The 23,174-nt window shown below is 33.6% G+C and overlaps 1 protein-coding gene across 14 annotated transcripts in view; it reads right to left on the bottom strand.

The window, feature by feature from the left end:
• LOC111045382 (high affinity cAMP-specific 3',5'-cyclic phosphodiesterase 7A) overlaps positions 1 to 23,174 on the bottom strand; it is a 319,448-nt gene that overhangs the window by 33,510 nt on the left and 262,764 nt on the right. For 8 of the 14 annotated variants that reach the window (XM_039430779.1, XM_039430776.1, XM_039430777.1 and 5 more), the window contains 7 exons: positions 19,711 to 19,919; positions 10,609 to 10,672; positions 8,453 to 8,548; positions 7,171 to 7,271; positions 4,128 to 4,259; positions 2,546 to 2,551; positions 233 to 406 (listed from right to left, as the gene is read on the bottom strand). In XM_039430779.1, the coding sequence (XP_039286713.1) occupies positions 233 to 406; positions 2,546 to 2,551; positions 4,128 to 4,259; positions 7,171 to 7,271; positions 8,453 to 8,548; positions 10,609 to 10,672; positions 19,711 to 19,919 (782 nt within the window). The remainder of the gene's footprint in view (positions 1 to 232; positions 407 to 2,545; positions 2,552 to 4,127; positions 4,260 to 7,170; positions 7,272 to 8,452; positions 8,549 to 10,608; positions 10,673 to 19,710; positions 19,920 to 23,174) is intronic. The other 6 variants (XM_039430781.1, XM_039430778.1, XM_039430780.1 and 3 more) reach the window with 1 other exon arrangement.

Below are 23,174 nucleotides of genomic sequence, written 5' to 3'. Positions count from 1 at the left end.
CAGAATATTATCGCCCTATCATCTTTTATAACTTATGATTTTTTTCTTCTATCATGAATTAATAAATGTCTCATTACAGTGAGGTAATATTCCACACCGATAATGTTACATTATTTTTAAGAATTTGTCCTATTTCTAATGTCTATGCCTAATAAATAATACATTTCTATGCCTAATATTTTGGTGAAGGGCCGTTGGAAAATAATATAGCTACGTAAGACTATCACTGTACCTTGAATTTTGTGAGAAATTCCTGTTGTCTAGTGATATCAGTCGCTAAGATGAGTGAACTAATTTGCTGTTCTAATTCGGGCCTAATGCTAGTCTCCAACTGCGCGGCCAGACTACTCTCCAACAGGCAGCCGATTGCAGATCTCCAGTGATGGTTTTCCAGAACCGAAGTATTCTGTTAACACACAAAACATAACTCGCTAACACACAATAATAATAACTAAGAGCACTCAATCAATGTCACTTTAAAACATCTTGGTCATTTTTATTGATTAAATTTGTTGTGTTGAATATTATTATGTAGTTAATTGATACTACAAATGTATTTCATTTGGTGAATAAAGATTTATTCGATTTGATTAGTAGAAATCGATATTTTGTTTTTCTATGAAGACAGTTTCATTCATACAAAACTCAGGCGAATGAGAGTTTTATGTAGTATGTTTAGTATGAGAGTAGAATGTGAACAAAAAACCAATTCTTCGAAAGAAATTAAGCCAAAAGTTGATGATACAATCACAGAGATGTGATAATTTAGAATTCAAAGTTTTGTTTCAACACTTCAATATCGTAATATAAGCTGGATAAATTGTGCATCTACTCAAAAATCAGTTATAACAATCAATACTTGAAATAGTGTGAAAATATCTAATATTTAATGACAGTTGAATTCATAGTTGATGTTTCGAAAAATGACGACTGTCAAAGATGCTATACTATAATAATATTATATAACACGGAAGAGTGTTAATTCCGTGGGGATTATATTTTATTTTGAGGGAGATAGGCTAAAGGATATTAATAGCACTCTGGTATTAGTAGAATATAAACAGTTATTACAGTCAAACTTCATTCGCTGTTTTAAAACGAGTAAGATGATTTCTTATAGAATCGATAGTTCCAAGCTTTTCAAAATATCAGAGATAATTAGATATAGATATTGTTCAAAAACTTCATTCTATTAAAAGCAAGCCAGAGATTATTAGCAGAGAATTTTTCATTTATTCAAGCCTACATGAATACTTTACTGAATAACATTGTTTGCTTTCAATTTTTTTTGAATTGAATAATAGTCCTGAAAATTAATAATTCAATATACTAAACCTTGAATGAACCAATTCTTTAAATAAACTCACTATTATATAGCTCTATAATATCATATAACTTTTAAAATGTGATTATGAGTATTGAATTTACAACATGAAACCGAACAAAGCTGATATGACAAATATTCTTTTTACAAATGGAAAATACTCAGACAGCGAAAGTTACAATACAATAATATGAAACAAGAAACGGACAGAGTCCAAAGTTTAATTTACATTTTATGTTAGATGTTGTTCACTTAGATCAATAATTTATTTTCACAACAGATGTAGGAAAATGTAAATGTATATTATAAAACTAAATGAATTATTGTTTGATTCATATTACTGTCATAATATATAAAGATTCAATTTTATGATTAATTTCCAACATCATGTCTAATAAAGCTATACAACTTTTCATTCTCACATGAACTTTTGAGGATTTCTTCATGCAAATGTTATTATTGGTAATAATCTATAAATTCAAACAAGCAGTGAATAAGCTCTGATTGAAAGAAGCAGTTACCTAAGCACTAAATGTTGAAGTATTACCCAAAACAATCAATCAGTTTTAAATGTTAGTACCAATCAATCACAAAATGTTTGTTTATCGAATGGTAAAGCGTATTGTGAGAACTTGAAAAAACATTCAGATATGGCAACTCAGTTACGTTAATACATCAAAGAACGTGAATTGAACTGAGATAGAAACTAGCAAATTCAAAAATATACGGTTTGAGTAAAATTGATATCTCCTGTTTGGTATTGGAAAGAATAAATACCGCTAGCATTGAGTTTGAGTGCCAAATCAACGAACACTGGAACCCATTAATTGATTTTAGCCAAGGTGATCACTGAACGGGAAGCGGAAATCTTCATGAAATCTAAGCTCTTCAAAAAAATCAATGCAAGCTTATAATATATGATTAGCCAGCTCAGCTCCAAGTTCAAACATGAAGATTATCTCTTACAAACAACACTGAACACTGGAAACACACCCACAATTTATCAGGACCTCTTACTTGTGGAAAGTAGATTGTAATTAGGTGATTATAAATTGTGCTTGAGCCTCAGTGTCGCTATGCAAGCTCTATCCACTCGCAACCAATCACATTGATCCTTTCAGTGCTGTGATATTTTTAACAGAATCTAATCTACTTTGTGTTATCTGGACTATGGCTACATTACACAAAAATATATAAATATACTGAAACAGATTTCATTACCTCGTCCTGGCCAGCAGCAAAAAAAGTTGTAAAAACAGGTTTCAGCAAACAGAAAATATGAAAAAGAAAGGCAGAAAGTTAGAAAGTGCAACAGCAAAAGCAGAGAGTGAATAGACAGATTAAGATCAGAAAAGTTCTCCCCAAATCCGTTACAAGGATATTAAAAATTAGAGTCAGATCCCAGGTGAAGGATAGAGTTCAGAAAATGATGAAGTAAGTACAGAAAAAATATGATTGAGTTTTTAATATTAGATATTAGAATATGAGTGATTTAACCTTCATTAAACTAATTGAAGATATCTGGATCCCTTATGAATCAAGTTATGTGCATTGCCTGTTAAAAAATGAAATCAGATTGGCAAAAGTTCAATTCCTATTTTGTTGATTCTTCATCTACCCCAATATTTCTCATATTTGACGGAATTAATCGATAATAAAATGGACTTTTCCATGAGTTCTTTAGGTTAGACACTGAAAAATTCCCAAGATCGACAAATAATTTTGATTAACATCAAGTACTCAATATAATATTACTCATTATGCATCCCATATGTTTAATGTTTTTGATGTTTCCAATAATTCGAATAAATCAATCAAAAAAACAACAATAGAGAAAGAGTATTCAAAACAATACAATATAGAATATACCGTTAATTCAGACCCAACCCACAATTCTCATTTTCTTCACAGGACTTGGAACTTTCCCCAAAAGATGAATGGTATTCTAATCAAGAATAGAAATAAGTTAATAATAATGTATAGAAATTCATTTTAGATAAAAATGAGCTCCATATAGCATATATACAATTAACTTGTGAGAAGATTAGAATCTAAGAGTGATGAATAGTATTGACATTGGAAAAGCCCCAAGATTTGCAATAGATGCAATAAGAGAAGTAAAAGAAGTACAGTAGATGAAATAATATTAGCAGAAGATTATAAATGCATTGCTGTAATTGACAGGAAAGATTGTATAAGGAAGAAGACGAAATTAACAAAAAATTGAAAGAATTAAATGAAACAAAAGTAATAAGGGATCATTTTTAATAATAATAATTACGATTAATATCCAATGGGTGTTTAAATACAATAAATTAATGGATCTGATAGGTAGATACACAGTAGTATAAAGCGGTACTGTATTTGTATTTCACAATGAGAGAAAAGGTCTTTATCGAGAGATGATGTTGGAGATTTCATAAAATAAACAAAATTTATTACTTTTATTTATGAGAAGATAACTCGACTTGAAAACAATAATAATATTAATGAAATTAATTACAATGATGTTACTGAGTTATGATCATTTCACCCGAAGAATATACAGTAGTTACATTTTGAATAACTCGAAATCAACACAGCAATGAAAGGATTAAAACTATTATTCTTCAGTTGAATTTGGGATGAACCAATGTATGCACGTAAAACTCGATACTTATTCCCTTACAATCTTGTCCTTGTGATTTTTGGTTGCATTGATGAACTCCCTATAAGCTTACTATCCTATAATTATCATAAAAATGTGGTGTGAAGATGAAAATGGAAGTGTAAATGGTGCTGAATATGGTTTGAGGATAGTTACCTCATAGAGGGCAGCTAAATGATTGGAAGTGGCAATCAGGAAGGGCTGATTAACACCGGGATGATCCAAGTCGTGCGTAACGGCTGCAATCAGTGAAGCCATCGTTTCCAGAGGTGTCAGATGTTTACGAATCTGAAAAAAATATGAAAATTGAAAAGGTTCCATCATCAAAATCAAGTTATCATAACTTCCCGTGAAAAAAGTTTTGTACCACTTCCATTATAAAGAACTAGCAGGAAACCTGTGTTTTGCACTAGGCAAAATTTAGTGCAATCTCCTTTTGTTCAAGAAACATGAAAAAATCATCATTTATTATCTGTCGAAATTACGTGGATAATCTTTATCAGAGTTTAAAATGATCAACAAAAAAAATGGAGTTCGATTGGCTTCGAACCCGTAATCTTTGATTCATGAGCCACACGTGCTAACAGTTCCGCTACTGAGTCACTTGGAGAAAGCTCGGTTTGGCTGGGCTTTTATTGTTGCGTAAATTATGAATCACAAATTCGATAAATTTTGTTTTAATTATTTAATAAGAATGAATTGATTAATAGCAATGAGAATATAGTCTATTCCTATATACAGTATATCCTCAGTAAATTCAGAATCGTATGTAAAAAATTGCAAGTTCATATAAATTACATCATTACGAACCTCTGGAAGTCATTATTCATCATTGATTTATATTTAATCATTTATTAGGAAAGTTGCATTTGTAATTTATTTATAGATTTTTGAATAATGATTATTTATTTAATAATTTATTGATGAAATTTTTATCCTTCTTAAAAAAGAATCAAAGCATTCAACAAATTTTCATCGTTCATGCTTTCTTATGAAGGATTTTAAAAAGATCTGCTGATGAGGATTTGAAAAAAATTAAGTACTCTTGAACCTTAGTCTCCATGTCCTGATCTATATATTTTTTAAGAATCAAAAATATAAAGAGGAAAAAATAATTGGCTTATACTTGTACAGAATAGGAAATAGATCATTGGTGCATTCATTAAATGAACTGATGAACTTATGATAATAATGATAATAAGTAATAATATGTTCATCAGTTCATATAACTGATGAACTTATGATAATAAGTAATAAAAGTTCATCAGTTCATATAATGATAATGCACCAATGATGTATTTCCTATTACGTACAAGTATAAGCCAATTATTTTTTCCTATATGAAGTATGAAGGACGAAAATTTGTTCAAGTCACTTGTGAAATTCCAAAAAGGATCACTACCATTGGAATTATTACACATGGATGCTTTGATTCTTTTTTTAAGAATGATAAAAATTTCATCAATAAATTATTAAATAAATAATCATTATTCAGAAATCTATAAATAAATTACAAATGCAACTTTTCTAATAAATGATTAAATATAAATCAATGATTTGCAGAGGTTCGTAATGATGTAACCGACTCAGAACTCCTCAAGGCTACTCTTACGATGGAATAAACTTGATAACTAAGATGCAATAACCAGGACACAAGCTAAGATAAAAGATAAATTTATTAATCAATATATCTACAAGAATACCATTTGACACTAGGCCCCATGATTTCTAACAAGTTACAAGCAAGTTTCAATTAATAAACGTATATTTTGAACATAAATTACATTAAAAATCAAACTAAACCAATCATTCTCAAATTACTTAGTAAGTGACTATTATGAGCACTACTTAAAAGCAAAAGATTCCAAAGATCAAAGCAAAAAAAACAACAACTAACATGACCAAATTTACTGTCCCAGGACTCCTCTTTCTAATCTTCTCATGGATAATACATACATAACGCAAGGAAATTTCAATAACCTGCTCAGTATAGTTAGCAAAACTTAGAGTACGTTGAACCCTTAATGACAATTAAAAGCACAAATATCAACATTCTGATCAATAATTTATCAATCACACTCACACAACATCGCAATAGTGTGCAGTGAATATGTTACAGTACAATCTTAATAAATTGATAAAATAATTCATATTTTCCATATTACAGAATACATTCAACAAAGCTAAACATATTTCATTCCTTAAGTTTCATATACATCATATTACAAAATGTTGCCATCTCCCTCGCTCTCTCTTTCTCCGTATATACATTTGAAATTGAATGTAAGAAATTTTGGAATAAATTTTGGTAATCCTGGGTAATAACTGATGAAAAGCTTTTCCTAAATTTTGAATAAATATTGTAATGAACTGGACAGTTGGTCGAATGAATTTTCACAGTTTTTTGAACACTCACCCAAATGCACGATCAGAGTAAACGAAACCATAGCATAGCACCTTCCACAAGCACTGCTCAACTACGTCTGACTACTATTCTCAATCCAACAAGGAAAATCAATTTTTAAAATACTAATAATATTGTGTACAGTATCGCTGCAGCCTTTTTCAAGACAATAGGTGTAATCCAACACAAAGTTACAGCGACTGCAATGGAAGAGACGGTGAGAGAGAATAGAATAGAATAGCTGCCTTTATTTTTACCAAGGAGGGCGGAGTTAGGGCGCAGCCGGCCTCTCTTACACTCAACCCTCCAATACAACGCTGAATAATTACTAGATTGAACAAATGAAATTCAGACTGCAATGGCAGAGAGAGAGAGAGTGTGTGTGAGAGAGAGAGAGAGAGCGAGTTCCGCCACTCTGTGTCGTCAATACACCAAACAATACTCATCAATTCTACTTATCAATTCTACTCATCAATTTATTGTTCTCACACTATTAGAATGTGAAATAGTAAAAAACTAGTTTCCAATTATTATTATAGTTGGAGGATACTGGTGTGAATTTGAATTTCCCTCTCCCAGTCAAGGAAGGTAATGCCGGCTGCGTGTACCCTGGTATTTATAAAGCCATAATTATGGTAACAAAGTTTAAATCATAGAACTTAAATATTGAGCATGCATATTTTTAACTTCAGATCCATCTGATTCACAGTAATAGTTTTTGTCAAATGACAGGAGCCTACTAGCTAAATATTAATCTACTTTTTATTTAATCTGATAATATTGTGAGAATGTTACCTTTTCCTCCTGAAGAAAGCAGTGCATCGCTTGTGTGACGTCAGTCGCATGAATTGAGTTATGATAAGGGTTTGTACTGTGGTAGCCTTCTTCCACTAAACCTGCACAATAAAATAATGAATAATTGAAATATGACAAATGAATAATATTTTTTCCACAAATCAGATAAGATTAATCCAGTGGAGTGATCCGTGGTCTAGTCTAGTGGATATAGTGCTTGTATAGCCTTGAGATTCCGGGTTCAAACCCGCTCATCACAAAATTTTTTGACCAGGTCACTCCCGTGTTATTGAATTGCCGTGTTATTGCTCGTGGAACTGTCAGTCCTGGCTGAAATAGTCAGTGGTATGGCCGATTGACGGCTCACATATATTTAGGCGAGGTGAGACCTTCCCGCAAGGGACTCCACACCAACAAAGTTGGGGAAATTGTCTCAAAGAGAGAATTAGAAAGTAAACAAGAATGTGATATATATATATATAATATATATATATATATAATATATATATATATATATATATATAAATGAAAATGTTATGTGAAGAATTGTTCATATCAGATCAATATTGAAACAACTTTTTGACCAGCAAACTTGAAGAACTGTGGGGATACTGCTACAACTCTACAAGCTGCAATAAGTTTTCTCAGTTGTGATAGAATGTATATTCTTCACAACAGTGAGTTTTTTGTAAATTTTCTTTTATTAATGTAGGTAACTATTGTCCTCTAAGAATAAAAAACTGTTCTAGAGATATATTTTGATACAATTATTTGGTATTTATTTACCTTTACAAAACACACAAAGCAATGCCTATTTTAGAGTAAATTATAGGCTAAATGATTTTGTATGAAAAACACAATCCTGATAAACTATTCTAAATAACTCTGGATAGTTTTAAATAAATCAATTTCAATTGAATTAACAAATTTATTGATACTAATCAAAACATTGAATTATTCTTATTGGTTTTTTATGAAGCGTTCATTCAATAGATAATGAATTTACGGTAGTTTGTAAGCCCCAATCAGGCCACTTGATCTTGGGGGAGAGTAGTACATACTAAATCCACAAAACTGGACACATAATTATCTAATACCTAGTTTTAGTAGTGACAGAAAATTGATCAACCAAAATGACAAACTAAGTTTCCAAATGTAACTTCTCGAACAATGGATATCTAACAGATCAAAGACTTTAGAACGCCCATAAATTTCCCAATTTTCAATTATCATAATTTATCAGTTAAATTCTTATGACATTCAGTGAATACTTGGTACTTACTAAATAATTTCCACACTCGCACCACATCCAAATTGAAATGGTCCACTAGACCGTACCAGTGAAACAAATGAACACACAATACTGGCAGCGATCTCCCTGCAAATACAAAAAATGAACAACACATGAATATAATAAATGAGATACACCATGAGCAGATTGAATGATAAAGCATGTTCGATCTGCTATTTCCATGCAACGAGGATCGCTTTATTTGAGAAATTCCCTAATGTGAAGCCGTACTAATGCGTCATTCAACCAAACTTAATTCAGGTAATGGATTTTTCTGCACAGGAATATCTGGCGCAATGCTCCAGGCGTACTTGGTGCATGATAAGTAACAAAAAATAGTGATTGAAAATGAAAAAGATTATTTTAAACGTGTTTTAGTATTATCATGAATATGAATGGAGATAAAATTCAGAGTTCTATCTCTATACAGAATGCCTATACAGAAGGTGTTACCTACCCGTTAATACTAACACCATATTTTATTTAGCAACCTTGGAAAATATCTAAACAATTTAAAGGACATTTTCCCCTTGATTTTTTCGAACAGTACCATTTTCTTCTAATCAATCATATCTCTGAAATGGAACAGTATATGACAAGTAGAGCAATGTTCTTATTCTATTTATATATGCTTTTAAATGTGTGTGTTGGAGTAATCATGGTACCTATAATTGTAATAGACAATACATTTGTATTGTAGTAGACAATATTCTACATCTTGACAGTGTTATTCCTCCCCGTTTCAAATCCTTTGAATTTTTAATTTTTGAATGACAAAGTCGATTCAATACCCAGCCATTATCAAAATAGCACCGTAGGTAGTTATTAGCACCAAATGTAATGCAACGCCCTTATTATTAAGTCAGACAGAGAAATACCGTAAAACATTGTTTGCAGATAAATTTTGAAAATTTAATCTATTTTTTCGATTTGTGGTTTAAAACCTGCTTCGAAAGAATTAATTGATATATTGATCTTGAACAATATATGGTTATGAAACTCAGAACAGTTCAACTGAGAAAATTATATATGTTAAAAGTTGAATGAATATCGTCGAAGTAAATACTACTTACATTAAAACTGATAATATATAAATATAGTCAATAAAAACAATATAGAAACTTGTAGTACCCTTCATTATTAAAAACTTTAAAATATTTCAACGACTAGTTTCGACCCTAACTAGCAGGTCATTTTTCAAAAGTAGCTCCTATAAGTTGAGTGTTTTTATAGATATAGTATTATGAAATCAATCATCAAGAGAGTACTGAAAGTGTTTATCAATGTAGATGTACGTAAAGACATTCTATTGATTACTTCTCTCTTTCAAAAAATGAATACTCAAAAGACTGAAGAGGCAAAAAGGCACTTTGATGGCAAACTTGTTCTCAATACAAGTGTAAACAGCTAACAGTGAGCCTGCCCCTGCCCCTGCCCCTGCCTCTGCATTCAGTTTGACACAAGAAATGTTTCTGCTATGAAAATATAGCGTTGTTGGTTGAGAAGTTGCAGATCTCCTCCAATGGCAAGGGCTCCGGCTCCATCTCAGTGTCACCAGCACTGACCCACCGAACAATCAATATCTATGTTCAAGTTTTCTTCCCTATTTACTTAGAAATTGTATTGGGCTCTTCCTTTCCCTCGGCCTACGTACTTCCCCCTTCCACTAGACACTTGTATTGGTTTTAGAATCCAATTCTCGTGTTGTATCGCATCGTGTTTCACTGTCAAGATGGAAAAATAACATCCAAGTCGTACATTTTTGAAATTAGAGTAGCTAGAGCAGTTACTCTCAATTGAAGAAACTAATATGAATAGCAAATATTGGAAACCAGATTGTCAAACTGTCTGTTACGGTATATATTGTTTCATTCTACTCAAATATGTTGGGCTATAAATATTATACGAGTAGCAAAAATAATATTGAGCAGATTCTGAACAATGGTTGCCAATTTTGGTAATTCTTTGACTAAAAAAATTAAACATTATAGAGTAAAATATAAATACGCTTATCAAATATTTTAAAACTGAGAATAATTACAGTAGTATATCCCAGTTGATTGATGAATTATGGATTTAACAAGATAATTTCTACTATATCAATAATAATATTCGTTATAATATTAAATAGTAGATAAAATTACTACCTCCTGTGACAGTGTCCAACGTGAAAGCGTTGAATGGCCATTGCCACACACGGTCCAATACACACTGCAACAAAAAATATTTATATTGAATATACAAATTAAAAAATTAATTAATTAAATTCCATTCAAATATGAAATTGAAATATGAATTGACTATATGAAATGGGCAAATATCATAAAATATATTTGACGAAACTTTCAAAAAATTACATGAGGTAACCGATTTTCAAATTCTAGTTGACTACACAGTAGCATACTACTTCGAAGAATACCGTTTTCAAAACGCAATAAACATTCTCAATGTATAGACGCGGCTCAACTATAGACGAGTATACCTGTAACTTGAAAGATGCTTGCTTCCAACAAAAACTGAAGATAAATAAGCGTGATATCAATTTTCCTTTCTTTATTGCATCAGTATCAACCGAAGGGAAAAGTTAACTTGATTCAGTCAATTTTCTCATACAACATTAAAATCCCGACTTCTCAGAAAAGTTGATGTATATTACGTAGGGCAATTGGAGTTTCTGTAGAAAAACATAGTTCTTGGAATTGTGTAGTTTAATGCTGTACAAAAAATAGATATTGCTCTAATATTTTGATTTGATTTAAGCATTAGAAAAAACTGATGACAACACTGTAATTTGTTAGAAGTCACTGAGGAGCTTTCATGGAGTTTATATATTAGCTCTAAAAAGGAGCTTATTCAATACTTTGAAGAAATAATGGTGGAATGAGTTACTGATCTTCATAACTTATTCGATAGAGTAGTATTTCATCAGGATAAGAATACATCAAATTCATTCAACCTCTACTATTCATCATCTCTAAATGTAAAAGCATGAATAACTCAATAATTCAGTAATAGAATGAATAGAATAACGATTCTTATCAAGAGATAAATTTGGTATGATAAAAAGGTGAAAATAGAAGTTGTGGAAAAATATTTCGATTAATATGAAATAAGAATTTGAATTTGAATGTATTATGATGGAATAATTAAATCTTCCTTCAATATTCATTGCACATGAAACCAAAGAAGTGATCAATAAACGATTCAATAATATGAATTGAGGATCAACAATAAATATGAACACAATTCAATAAACAATAAACAAAGCTGAATCCAAGTGGCGTAGTGTATAGTTGTGGGTTTGAAATCGGAAATGATGACTGTATATAATTAGAGCAAATATTTAGACACCATTAATGTGTCAGCAGACAACTCACATTATTGTGAGTTGAGGTTAGCAATAGCATGGCATTGCACCTACGAGTGCCATTGAGCATGCCATTGCCATTGCCATTTGGCATAACTTCAAGCGAAAACAACTATTAATTTGTAGTAAACATTCTAGTCATTCAAAGATTAGATATTTAAGCACGAATGTCTCAGTAAACAATCTTGCGACAACTGCTTATAGAGGGTATTACGTTCAATTTAACGTTGTTTTGATTCTTTATTGCTTGGGAGTTAGTTACTGATATTGCTCTAAGCTAATGAGAAATGATATCACCTAATCATTTGTTGTTGGGGAAAAAGTAAACATGGATGATGAACTACTCTATGATAATATATAGGTTTTGTATTGTTGTAAAGGTGGATGAATTCATCAATTTATTCACTTAATTCGAATTATTTGGAGTCAATATATTTATGCTCATTAAATTTATTCAGCTTTCAGTAGAGAATGTTTCCAATAACAAACGATTATTGATACTTTATAAAATCCTACATATAATTAAGATTTCATAAAATTAAAATTTCATTTCATTGATTTCATATATTACTAATTGCAACCTTCATGCATTCTCTGTTTTTTCTCTTTTCGCTTCTAGAGTCCACTCTTTTTATAAACATTATTTGGAACGAAAACTGGAATTTAATTGAGAACCACTTCTGTTGAGTCCACAACTCTTTTGGGGAGAGTTGATTTCAATTCGGAAAAGTATAAGTTTGAAACAACAATAAAGAAATTATTTTTGTTTTAAATAACTCCACCTCACCAAATCATAATCTAATAGGAAATTTAAATTTTAGGCTTGTTTCACATGTTTACGGTTCCGTTCGGATCGGTTCGTTTTCAGTTCGTTGTCGGAAATGAATGTGACTTTCATACATATAAGGTTCTCACACGGTCATTATCACGTTCTATATTTTTCCTCCAACACATGCGGTGTTAAGATTTTCATAAAATTAGGTAAAATGATAAAAAGCTAACAATTTAAATTTTGTAAAATTAGATCATCTGGCTATCAGGTTGAAACAGAAACTGAACTGAGCGTGTATAGAAGATATAATTTTTTGAAGTTTCCTGGCAACTGGATCAAATCTGGTTAAACATTTCGGGTCGAGGGGGTTCGGCGCTGTGCGTTTTTTTTTGTACCGAATTACCGTTCCACATTTGACGGAATCGACCGAAAACGAACCAGGCCGAATGGAACCGTATACGTTTGAAACAAGCCTTATTCCTGAAGTAAACGTTATTCCTGAATATTTATCAAGTTGAAATCTTAAATACAAGATACACGAAACAGACATTACTAACGAACAAAATAAATTACAATGAATGACACTAACATTCCATTCAGGTTTAAGATTCTACGCTGATGAAAACTCAAGTGGCATGAAAGTTCACAAAAGTCAATGAGACCTATCAATTTGGGAAAAAAAATAATTTTGTACGTATCAACTTAAGTTGTTCACAGAAGATAAATACCAACCACTGAGACTGAGAATAATTTGAAGCTATTTTTAAAATCTCCCTCAAATTCTACAACTTATTCTGACTTTGTACGCATATCATCTGAAGAACATGAAGTGGAGTACATTCAAGAACGTTAAATTTAGAATATAACGTTCATGTTCTCATTAATAATCTGGTATACTCAGAATAGCAACGAAAATGTTCAATTTAATACAACAGTAATAAATATATTTGCAAAAGTGAAATTCTATTTAAAATACTGTACAAGAAACAAAATTAGAGTACTGACAAGAAAATCCTTCACAGCTTTGTGAAGTAATGTGAATTCAGAGAATAACTGATGGTTTCAGTTTATACTGTAATTTATTTTCAAGAATCATGAAGATTTTGCAGAATTTCACATGTTTTGTCCAGTTTCATGATTTTAAAAGAAATGGGCTTTGCTGAATAATGATATTGAAATTCATATTTTAAGTTTCGATGATTTCTCTATTATGAAATACAATTTAGATTGAAACCCTTCGATAAACGATATAACGGTATATTTTGGATATACCAAAGGATATATACAAAAATATTCATTATAACGAGTGTTATATAGGATGGAAATTCAACAAGAGTAAACATTCAGGAATAGCATTATTGGTTCTTTGTAATAAGACAGTTTATCTCATGATGTTTTTAAATATGAGGAGGTAAAAGATACGTTGAAATTTCACAAGATTTCCATTTCTAAGAGATCCTAAATTCTTAATCCTTTCAGATCGAGTTCGGATGAAAAAATATCCATTTGTATGAGAAGAAAACTAAATTCAGGAATTCAAGGAAGAACTTTATTTGGCCTAATATGTTAACTGTCTAAACTTCTTAAAATAGTACAAGGAAGTATAAATAGACAAATTATAGTCTGAAGATAGCAACTAACAACTTGAAAATGCTCGTAAATTCCGCAAAACATCAGTGTTAACAATACTATAGTTAGTAGCACTAACTATTTGACTAACTATACGAATTGGAGACTTGGGCCGTCTTCATGTACATCTGTACTAGGCCTACTTCATGAATACGAGCTATGATTCATAACACATCAGATCAAAGTTTTGAATGATAAATCTCTTGCGATTTCTTCTCAAAACATTATAAATGACTAGCAGGTAACCCGTGCTCGGCAAGGGTCTAATTAGAAGCTTGACTACTGAAATGTTGGAGAATTTAAAATAGGCCTATAACCATCCTCGGTGGATTGACAATCTACATGCAAAATTTCAAGTTAATCAGTCCAGTAGTTGGAAAGTGATAATGCCTCATTCGTGAATTTCCTATCCCCTAGCATACATGTATAAGCCGATTCTTTCCTTTATCATCAAAAATTTAATTTAAAAAATCCACAATGGAGCTCTATAAAAATGACAGAGATTATCAAGATCAAGATTAACGTTTCTCACTCACGCATTTCGTTCTTATTTTATTATTATACTTCTCTTCAGGTTCATGGGAAACACATTACCAATAATACGCATATTACGTATTGCTATTTGCTCAGAATTCGAGACAACATGGAATAAATAAAGTTCATCTTAATGCAAAACCATGGTCATGGAGTTAAAATCTATAAACCACATTATAAATGAGTGTTCTATAAACAAAGAAAACTTACGAGGCAACTTGAAATTCATCCTCTTCTAGGCTAATCCTCCTTAACCTCCCCCCTCTCTTAACTCAAATTCAACATTCGGTTGTGACATGCGCACAAATCTCTCTTCTGACACACCATGCCTTTCTACTTACCCCTTCTGTTCATTCTCTCCCTACTGTGTTCTTCCAAAACAATTGACATATCCTCCAAGTGACATCTTCTCCTCCTTCTTTCATACTCTTCCTCATCAGCTTTCTCTCCTCCCTCTTCTTCTGCACCACATTATCCATTGTCCTTCTCCACAACTTCACTGCCCCTCCTTTATCTCCTTCTCCTTCTTCTACTCCTCCTCCTTATTGTTCTTTTCCCCGATGCTCTTTTTAATATACTCCATATCTTCTTCATATTTTCTTTCTTTTGTTGCTCATCTTTTATATCTTTCCTTCTTCATATTCATTCTTTTCTACTCCATCTTCTTCCTTTTCTCCCTCTTATCTTCTTATTTTTCTTCTCCTTTACATCATCCTTCTTAATTTTCTTCTTTTTTCACCTCTTTCTCTTCCTAATTCTCCTTCTCCTCATCCGTCTCTTCCATGTTCCTTTTCTCCTCCACCATGATCGCGGCTCAAAGTTTACACGTGTATAAGAAGGATTACCCGACCAGCAAGGCAACAATAGCAACAGCCTTAGCCACCAGCATACAGCCAGCACCAGACCACCAGACAGCTGTATGAGTAATTATTTTAGTTAAAGCAACGCTCTAACTGGCGTCAATTAATTTCAGCCGATTAACATGTTGGAGACATGGCGGTGGCTGGGGCTGGGGCACACACGTCGTTTGTTATGCTATAATAATTGAGAAAGTGATTTGCTGGTGGTGGTTCCTCGGTGGTGAGCTGGATCACTGTTATAGTGCGGTGCGGTGCGGTGCGGTGCGGTGCGGTGCGGTGCGGTGCCGTGCCTTGCAACTGGCAATTAATTATCGCTGCCAGATATCCACGCCAATTTATCAACCAACCAGGCTTTCCTTCGACTCTATACTAAATCAAACTATAGTAAGGTATAGCGTCAATTACACATAGAGAAGAGTAGCTACAAACAAATGCCTAATTTCCAGCGTTCGAATAGTATCTAAGTTTCATACAGAATGCGGCATCATAATTTCCTTTTTTCAAAACTTGAAACGCATTGTCAGAGAAGTTTTAATCTATTTCCAGAATGTAAGTATGCATTCAAAGTTTTGTTCCATCTAGTTTTGAAGATTATATCATGAGATGACGTTTCCCACTCTGGATACACTTAGAGTACCTATTTCTAGTATTTGATAACACCCTTTCAAGCATTGCAGGCGTAATTTTGGGTATTTCCACCTGTAAGTTGTTCTTCGAATCTTTGAGGGTTTTCGGACGGTTCACATAGACACGGGATTTCAAAAAACCCACAGAAAAAATCAGGAAATCGAGCCGGCCATAGCAAATCGCCTCTAATTGGGATAAGGCATTCTGGGAAGTGTTCCTTCGAAAATTGTCCAAGTGAAATATATAAACAAAAATACTATATTCAAGCACCACCAGATAAGGGTTATAAATTAGTATACATAATATTTCAGATTGGAGTCATCCATTGATGCAATAAATGGGATTAAAGAGGGAATACAGTACTCTAAAAATAGAAGAATGCATCGCTATTAATAGTTATTTGTATATCTAGAGTGAAAAGTACGACTTTTTCTCCCTGTGGGAAAAAGTTTGAAGCCCGAGGCGAAGCCGAGGGCAGCAATTTTCCTGAGGGAGAAAAAGTATTTTTCACTCGTACACAACATTTTTCCTCCATCTACATTTTTTTATAGAAACTGCAAATAAAATCATTCTAATAACTTACGTATTGGTGACAATGATTCCTAACAACATAACCTAAATCTAAAACCTAAAAACCGGTCGTCTGATTGGCACTGCCGATTGCGCTATCTATCGGCAAAAGTTGTAACAATTATATCACTGAGCAGCTACCAAAAATGGCTGACTCCAGATCACGCGGTTCAGATTTGAATTGCAGATCAAAAATATTTGTTGGCTGGTATTTTGAATAGAATAAAATATTTTAAAAATTGTATAAGTTTTTATTGTCTACTAATATTAAGAATATAATGATTATCATACAAACATATATTTCATGAGTTAATCAAATTTCTGGTTGTGGTATTGAATTCAGTTGGCTTAATGACAGACACCTCTATTATGCTTTCTCATCTGAGCTTAGACCTTCTAACATATTACAATGTAAGTTTCAAAATAGAGATGCTCCCCATGTTATTTAAATGGAGTCACTTTTACTCCCTAGGGAGTTTTTCTGTTTTTTACTACCGAGAGCGAAAAAGTGGCACTTTAGTATTAGGTTTCAGGGAGTAAAGTAAGTACTTTAGACAGTAGGTGGAGGAAAAAGTCATTTGAAATGTTTGAGTTAATAATCTTTCATGAGACTGTTCAGTTTCAGGTCTGGCATGTATTTATACGAACCAATTTCCATATTGGAATTAACATCAGTGACTCGTTCTCGAGACTCTTTGGGAACATCTATTTTTATTGGGGAGTAATTATTTGAAATAATTTCTAGGATTAATTCGATTTAACGAAAACAGAATTCCTTCAAGTATATTGCGATAAACTCTTCCAGATTTCTCTATTGTATCATATTTTGCAGATCGCGTTTGCTGTGTGATTCCTGTGTTTTATCAGTTACCAAGTAACTATAGGCTAAATAGGCAAGATTTTTCCAGCTTGAATTCAGCAAAAATAAAAGCATTCTACTAAAAAAGTGATTTTAAATAGACTAACTAGAATCTAATCCAGCAGCAGCCGGAGATCATTCAACACTACGAAACATTACATAGATTGTTAATGACTGTATAAAAACTTTTCGAGTATTTGAATAGTTTATGCAAGGTTCATCGGTACTAAAGAATTCCTCAGACACTGCAGTGGCAATCGGTTTCCAACTTTCGGTAACGTTATCAAGCTTGCTTTCGAACACCCCTAAAAATCACTCCAGTATCACCTAAAATATGACACTCCCATAAGATTGCGAGGTAAGGCGAATGCCCTACATACCCTTACTCTAATTTCCAATGATCTGTTGAAAATAGCTGCAGTTCGAAATAGAGTAATACCGTTTGGTACAGTCAGAGGGCTGTGTGAGCAGGCTAGGGCTCCGTTCACCACTAATAGGATTTCAACGGAGCATGGCAACGCGATTCTCTAAAATTAAAGTACAGCATGATGACGTGGGTAGGAGCCGTTAAAGGTAGTGCCCTACTGCAGAACAGCATAGCTATTTAGATGTGGGTGTGAATATATATGATCTAGTGTGGGTACGCGCTTTCTGAACTCTACCAGAATAATGAATGCCCCTCGCCATCACCTATAATATCGGCTCGGCCGTGGGCGATGTTATTATGACGTTATATGGGCTTATGGGCACAGTAGGGGCACCCTGTAAAAATGCTGTTATGGCATTACAGCACTAGCACCCCTCGTTTGGCGAGATTTATTTTTAGTGACACTTTCGGATCCTTCTTGAAATATCTGTTCATTTTTTTCCGAGACAGATTCGATGAGAATGTAATCCAGTGTACATTGGACCGTTATGAGTGCAGTCAGCTCAACACCAATTACTGCTACTGCTGTATTTCTATTTATTTTTATTGCTGCTGTAGATTTATTTGTAAGTGAAAATAACGCTTCTTCCTGTGATATGTTGAAAATAAATATAGATTCCTCTTTATTCTTGTTGACAATATTATGTAATAGACATTTGAAATGGATAGGAATAATATGAATGTTGTTCATATTCCATTCACTTTACTCAACTACACATAGAATTTGTTAAGAGTAAATAAACACAGAAAAGAATTTGTAACAAGTGGATAAAATTTTCTATTGCCATAATTTTAATTGCTGGTATAGAAATAGATTGGATCACCATGTTAATGAAGCAGATGACGCTGAGAGATGAAAGGACAAACATTTTTAAAAAGAAGAATGATACTTGTGAAACAAAAATTTTGAATTGGAGAGAATTATTTCACCTTTCTTCTCTTTAGCACATTCCACTTTACATCCGGATCGTATTTTTCATATTAGCTTATGTTTTTGAAGATTTATTTCACTGAAATGAATGCCGAATGACCTGGCTGGCTAAAGTCTGGTGACACAGTTTTCTGACATTACTATCTTTCAAATATTGTTGGACACAATACTTAGGGTCGATTAGGGTTAATAGGGTCGATTGAATAACTAGACTCTACTGACTAGCAACTATAGTCTGTACAAAATTACTTTCAACTACAGAGGCGCGATGTCGCCGTTCCGAACCGGCCAACGTTTTCTAATTTCTAGTGACTGTTCATGTGCTCATGCTACACATACGAAGTTTCCTGTCTGTAAGCACTGAGTCGACGGAGTCTAATCAACTGCGCTTCTACCTATGATTCTATTCAACACTGTAATTGGTTGATCTCCCTCCATTTCTCTGCGCCGCATATTCCTCCAAGTCGAAAGTAATTGTGTACGGACTATAGTAATTGGTTCTAGCCAATGTACCTAAAATGTATTCTAGGTAACTTGGTTCTAGCTATACGAATAAGATTATACAGGTGACTCGAATCTTAGCATTACTTAGAAGTAGCAATATTGCTAGCATTGATTCAAGTGACTTATTGTCTATTGTGAGGTGCGGTGCGGTGCATTCGGCGAGACAGACCTGCACTAGGCCGTGATGGATGTCGTCGAGTAGAGCGGGTGCCTCCTGCGACAGTTGCCGTGTGGTGAGTCGTTTCCGCCGCCGCTTGTGCATGGTGAGGAAGCGACCTGTGCGGGGGCGGCAGTCGATCGCCTCCAGCAGCACCCAGTCCGACTCGGACAGCCGCCTCCTGTCCAGCACCAACCCTCCACCCCCACTCGTCACTGCATCTGCAACACAAAACAACATCATACACTTTACAACGGAAACCACACAAATTAATACTAGTCGTTTGGTAGTATTATTTATCATTCATAGAATCTTCAATTTAACTCTTTAGTAGACTCTTCAAGTAAACTCTTTAGACTCTTAAGTAGAAGGCAGAGGCAGCTTCCCTCCTCGAATTGTCTAACGTTGGAAAGAAGAGAGAAACTAATAAAGAGTTGCATCTGGAGTATAGCTTTCTACGAGGGTCATTCAATGAGTAACGAGATAAATGACTCATTTTCAAAAACGGCTAAATTGATCCATATGAAACTTTCAGGACATGAAGTCGTGTGACCTTGTGATGACAGCTGATCAGTTGTTTTATCATATTTCGTAAACATAATCGCAAATTGACTCAGTTAACAATGGTGAGTCAGCTTGAGAATTGCATTGTGGAAGAACAACATGTCATGATCAGATTTGACTGTCTGTCGTTTTGGTGGATCCATGTTCCATCACAGTTATTCCTTCAGTCGCATACCGATTTTTCAACTGTTGACTGTTTTGAAGCCTGGTTCCTTTGTGAGCGTCGGTGAGTTGTCTTGGCACCCATCTTGCACAAGTTTTGTTTACTGCAGCTTGTTGTGAATAATTTTTGGACATTTCCAACACTTGTGTTAATTCACTTATAGAATCAACAGTGATACGCCTATTGTCCCAAATTAACGAATAAATTTGAGATTCAAGAAAGGAAGTCCCAACTTTGATTGGTTGTCCACTGCCTTGATTGTCACAAACTTTTGTACGGTCACTTTGAAACTGTTCTACCCATTTGTAAACGTTCGAACGATTCAAACAATGGTTTCCGTACACTTTCAACATTCTTTTGTGGATTTCACTACCTTTCTCACCTTCTGCGACTAAAAATCTGATCACAGCACGTTGTTCTTTCATGGTGCAATTCTCAAGCGGACTCGCCATTGTTATCTGAGTCAATTTGCAATTATGTTTACGAGATACGGTGGGACAATAAATCAGATGTCATCGCAAGGTTGCCAACTTCATGTACTGAAAGTTTCATATGGATCAATTTAGCCGTTTTTGAAAATTAGTCATTTGTCTCGTTACTTATTGAATGACCCTCGTATAAGTCAGAATCGTGTGCTATTGGTGAGGCTGAGGGAAAGACTCTAAATGCTTTTGAAGAGTGGTGTTGAAGGTGAATGCTCAAAATAAAATGAACTGACAGAGGTAATGGTGTGAGGAGGTATTCCAAAGGGTGGTGGAAAAGAGATAATCTTTTTTGAATTTTCTCAGGGATAGACAACATTATTGGATTGCACACATAATAAGACACAACGCATTCCTGTTAAGTATTCTGGAAGGTACAAATGATAGACAAGGGGTCGTGGTAGGCCCCGGCTACAGTATCTGAAACAAATCACGAAGGATCTGGGTGCTATGACCTATGAACAATGGAAGAGAGTAGCAATGAACTGATTTGGATAGAGGGCTACCAGCCAATCAAACGATTGAGATGAAAGAAGAATAGGCTCAGTTATATTTTGCTAGAGATAAGAGAAGATTAATGTGGGTGAAGAGTATAGAAATTCATTGGGAAACAATTGAGTAACTATAAATAATCTAGACTGCTAGCTTCTCGTGTAAAAGTAATTGCATCCTCCACGTTACATTCTCACTTCATTTCTTGGAGAAAATCAATCAGCTAATCCAAGTACAAAAGAGAAGCCATGAGTACCATAGTCCAGTCACTATATACATTGGTGCATGCAATTTATATTGTAGTTATGATTTTTTAATATATTATTTGGGTACATAAGAGAAGTCCAGAACCAATTTCTTCATGCAAAATTTCCATGTGCTAGGAATAAGTGTTTGAAATTTTGATCCTTGAGGTGACCTTAAGCGCGCCTCTCCACTAGGAAATACTGAAATGAAGTGTTTCTAACGGGTGATTCTCGAAGAACATAATCTCATGAACTTATGTCATTGTGCGAAATATCAACGTGAGGACAATGCAGTTATTGATGATGGTTGAAGCTGAAAATTATGTGTTTTTCACATAATTATGATCTCAGATTGTACAGCACAAAAATACGCCCAGAGGGATTTTGAATTATACATCTAAATGGTAACAATCTGAAGATTGAAGAAAAAATCAATTTTGATGAATTGTAGTTTTGGATCAGCAATCCAAAACTACAATTCATCAAAATTGATTTTTTCTTCAAATTTCACTCATTTTTGAAAAATAATAACTCAGTACTCATTGGAGATAGAGAGTTCCGAATGATCTCAAATTATTCAGAATTTCATAATCTAAAAAATGGCGAGAACAAATTTTTCTGGTCAGTAGATACATAATAAATTCATGAAGGTTCCAAGAGGTTGAAGAAATAACGGCCTAATCACAACATAAACTAACATCAAACTCTTGCAGGAAACTGAATTGGAGCTGGTAGCCTATAGTCGCAGAATCGGATTAGCTCTAATGGAATGGAAGTTGATATCAATTGCTTCTATAAGATATGGCGTAATAACCGTACAATAAAATGAGTTCTTTCTGTTTTCCACCATTTCTGTACAGCTGAAACGGAGTTCTGTCTCATTATAGTTTTACTTTGATGGAGTTATTCACTTGACAATATTATTCCATTGACTCGGCAGTCTTCAACAATTTATCAATTTTATGTGCAAATTTAGATTCTTGTCAAGTTCCAGTTCAGTACTAGTTACAGTTGCAGTTGTGAGCTAATAATAATATGAAGCTCAATGATCACTCTCTTGGATGTACTCATATCAGGAAACAACCAATCACAGAAGCAGAAAGAGCATAGCTCAGTCTCAGATTGCAACCAAATCATTTTCCGAACACAGATCGACCCATTTTATTCGAGAATCCGCCAGTTAGCTTCTTTAAGTAAAGTTATTATTTGTAAGTTTCAACTGTTGGCTCTCCTTATTTTATATTTTATTCATGAATGATCAAATTGATATGGATGGGATTGTAGAATATGATAACATTAGTCTGTGCAAACCTAGATTGCAGCATTGCTCTTGTGCTGCCAGATTTCACAGAATTCATGGAGCTTGTGAGCTTATTGTGTAAGAGGAAAAGAGAGCGTAGGCCTTTATGACGGAATCAGCATAAAACGGCAACAGTGTACCGTTATAACTTACATTGAAATAACATTAGCCATAAAGGCCCATGCTGGGGTTTAAACTAAGGTTTGCACGGACTATAGTGATATCAACTT

The sequence above is a fragment of the Nilaparvata lugens genome, chromosome 6 (genome assembly GCF_014356525.2).
Source record: "Nilaparvata lugens isolate BPH chromosome 6, ASM1435652v1, whole genome shotgun sequence".
Classification (NCBI taxonomy): Eukaryota; Metazoa; Arthropoda; class Insecta; order Hemiptera; family Delphacidae; genus Nilaparvata; species Nilaparvata lugens.
Note: the sequence above shows the minus strand (reverse complement) of the source record. Positions and strands in the feature narration are given on the sequence as shown.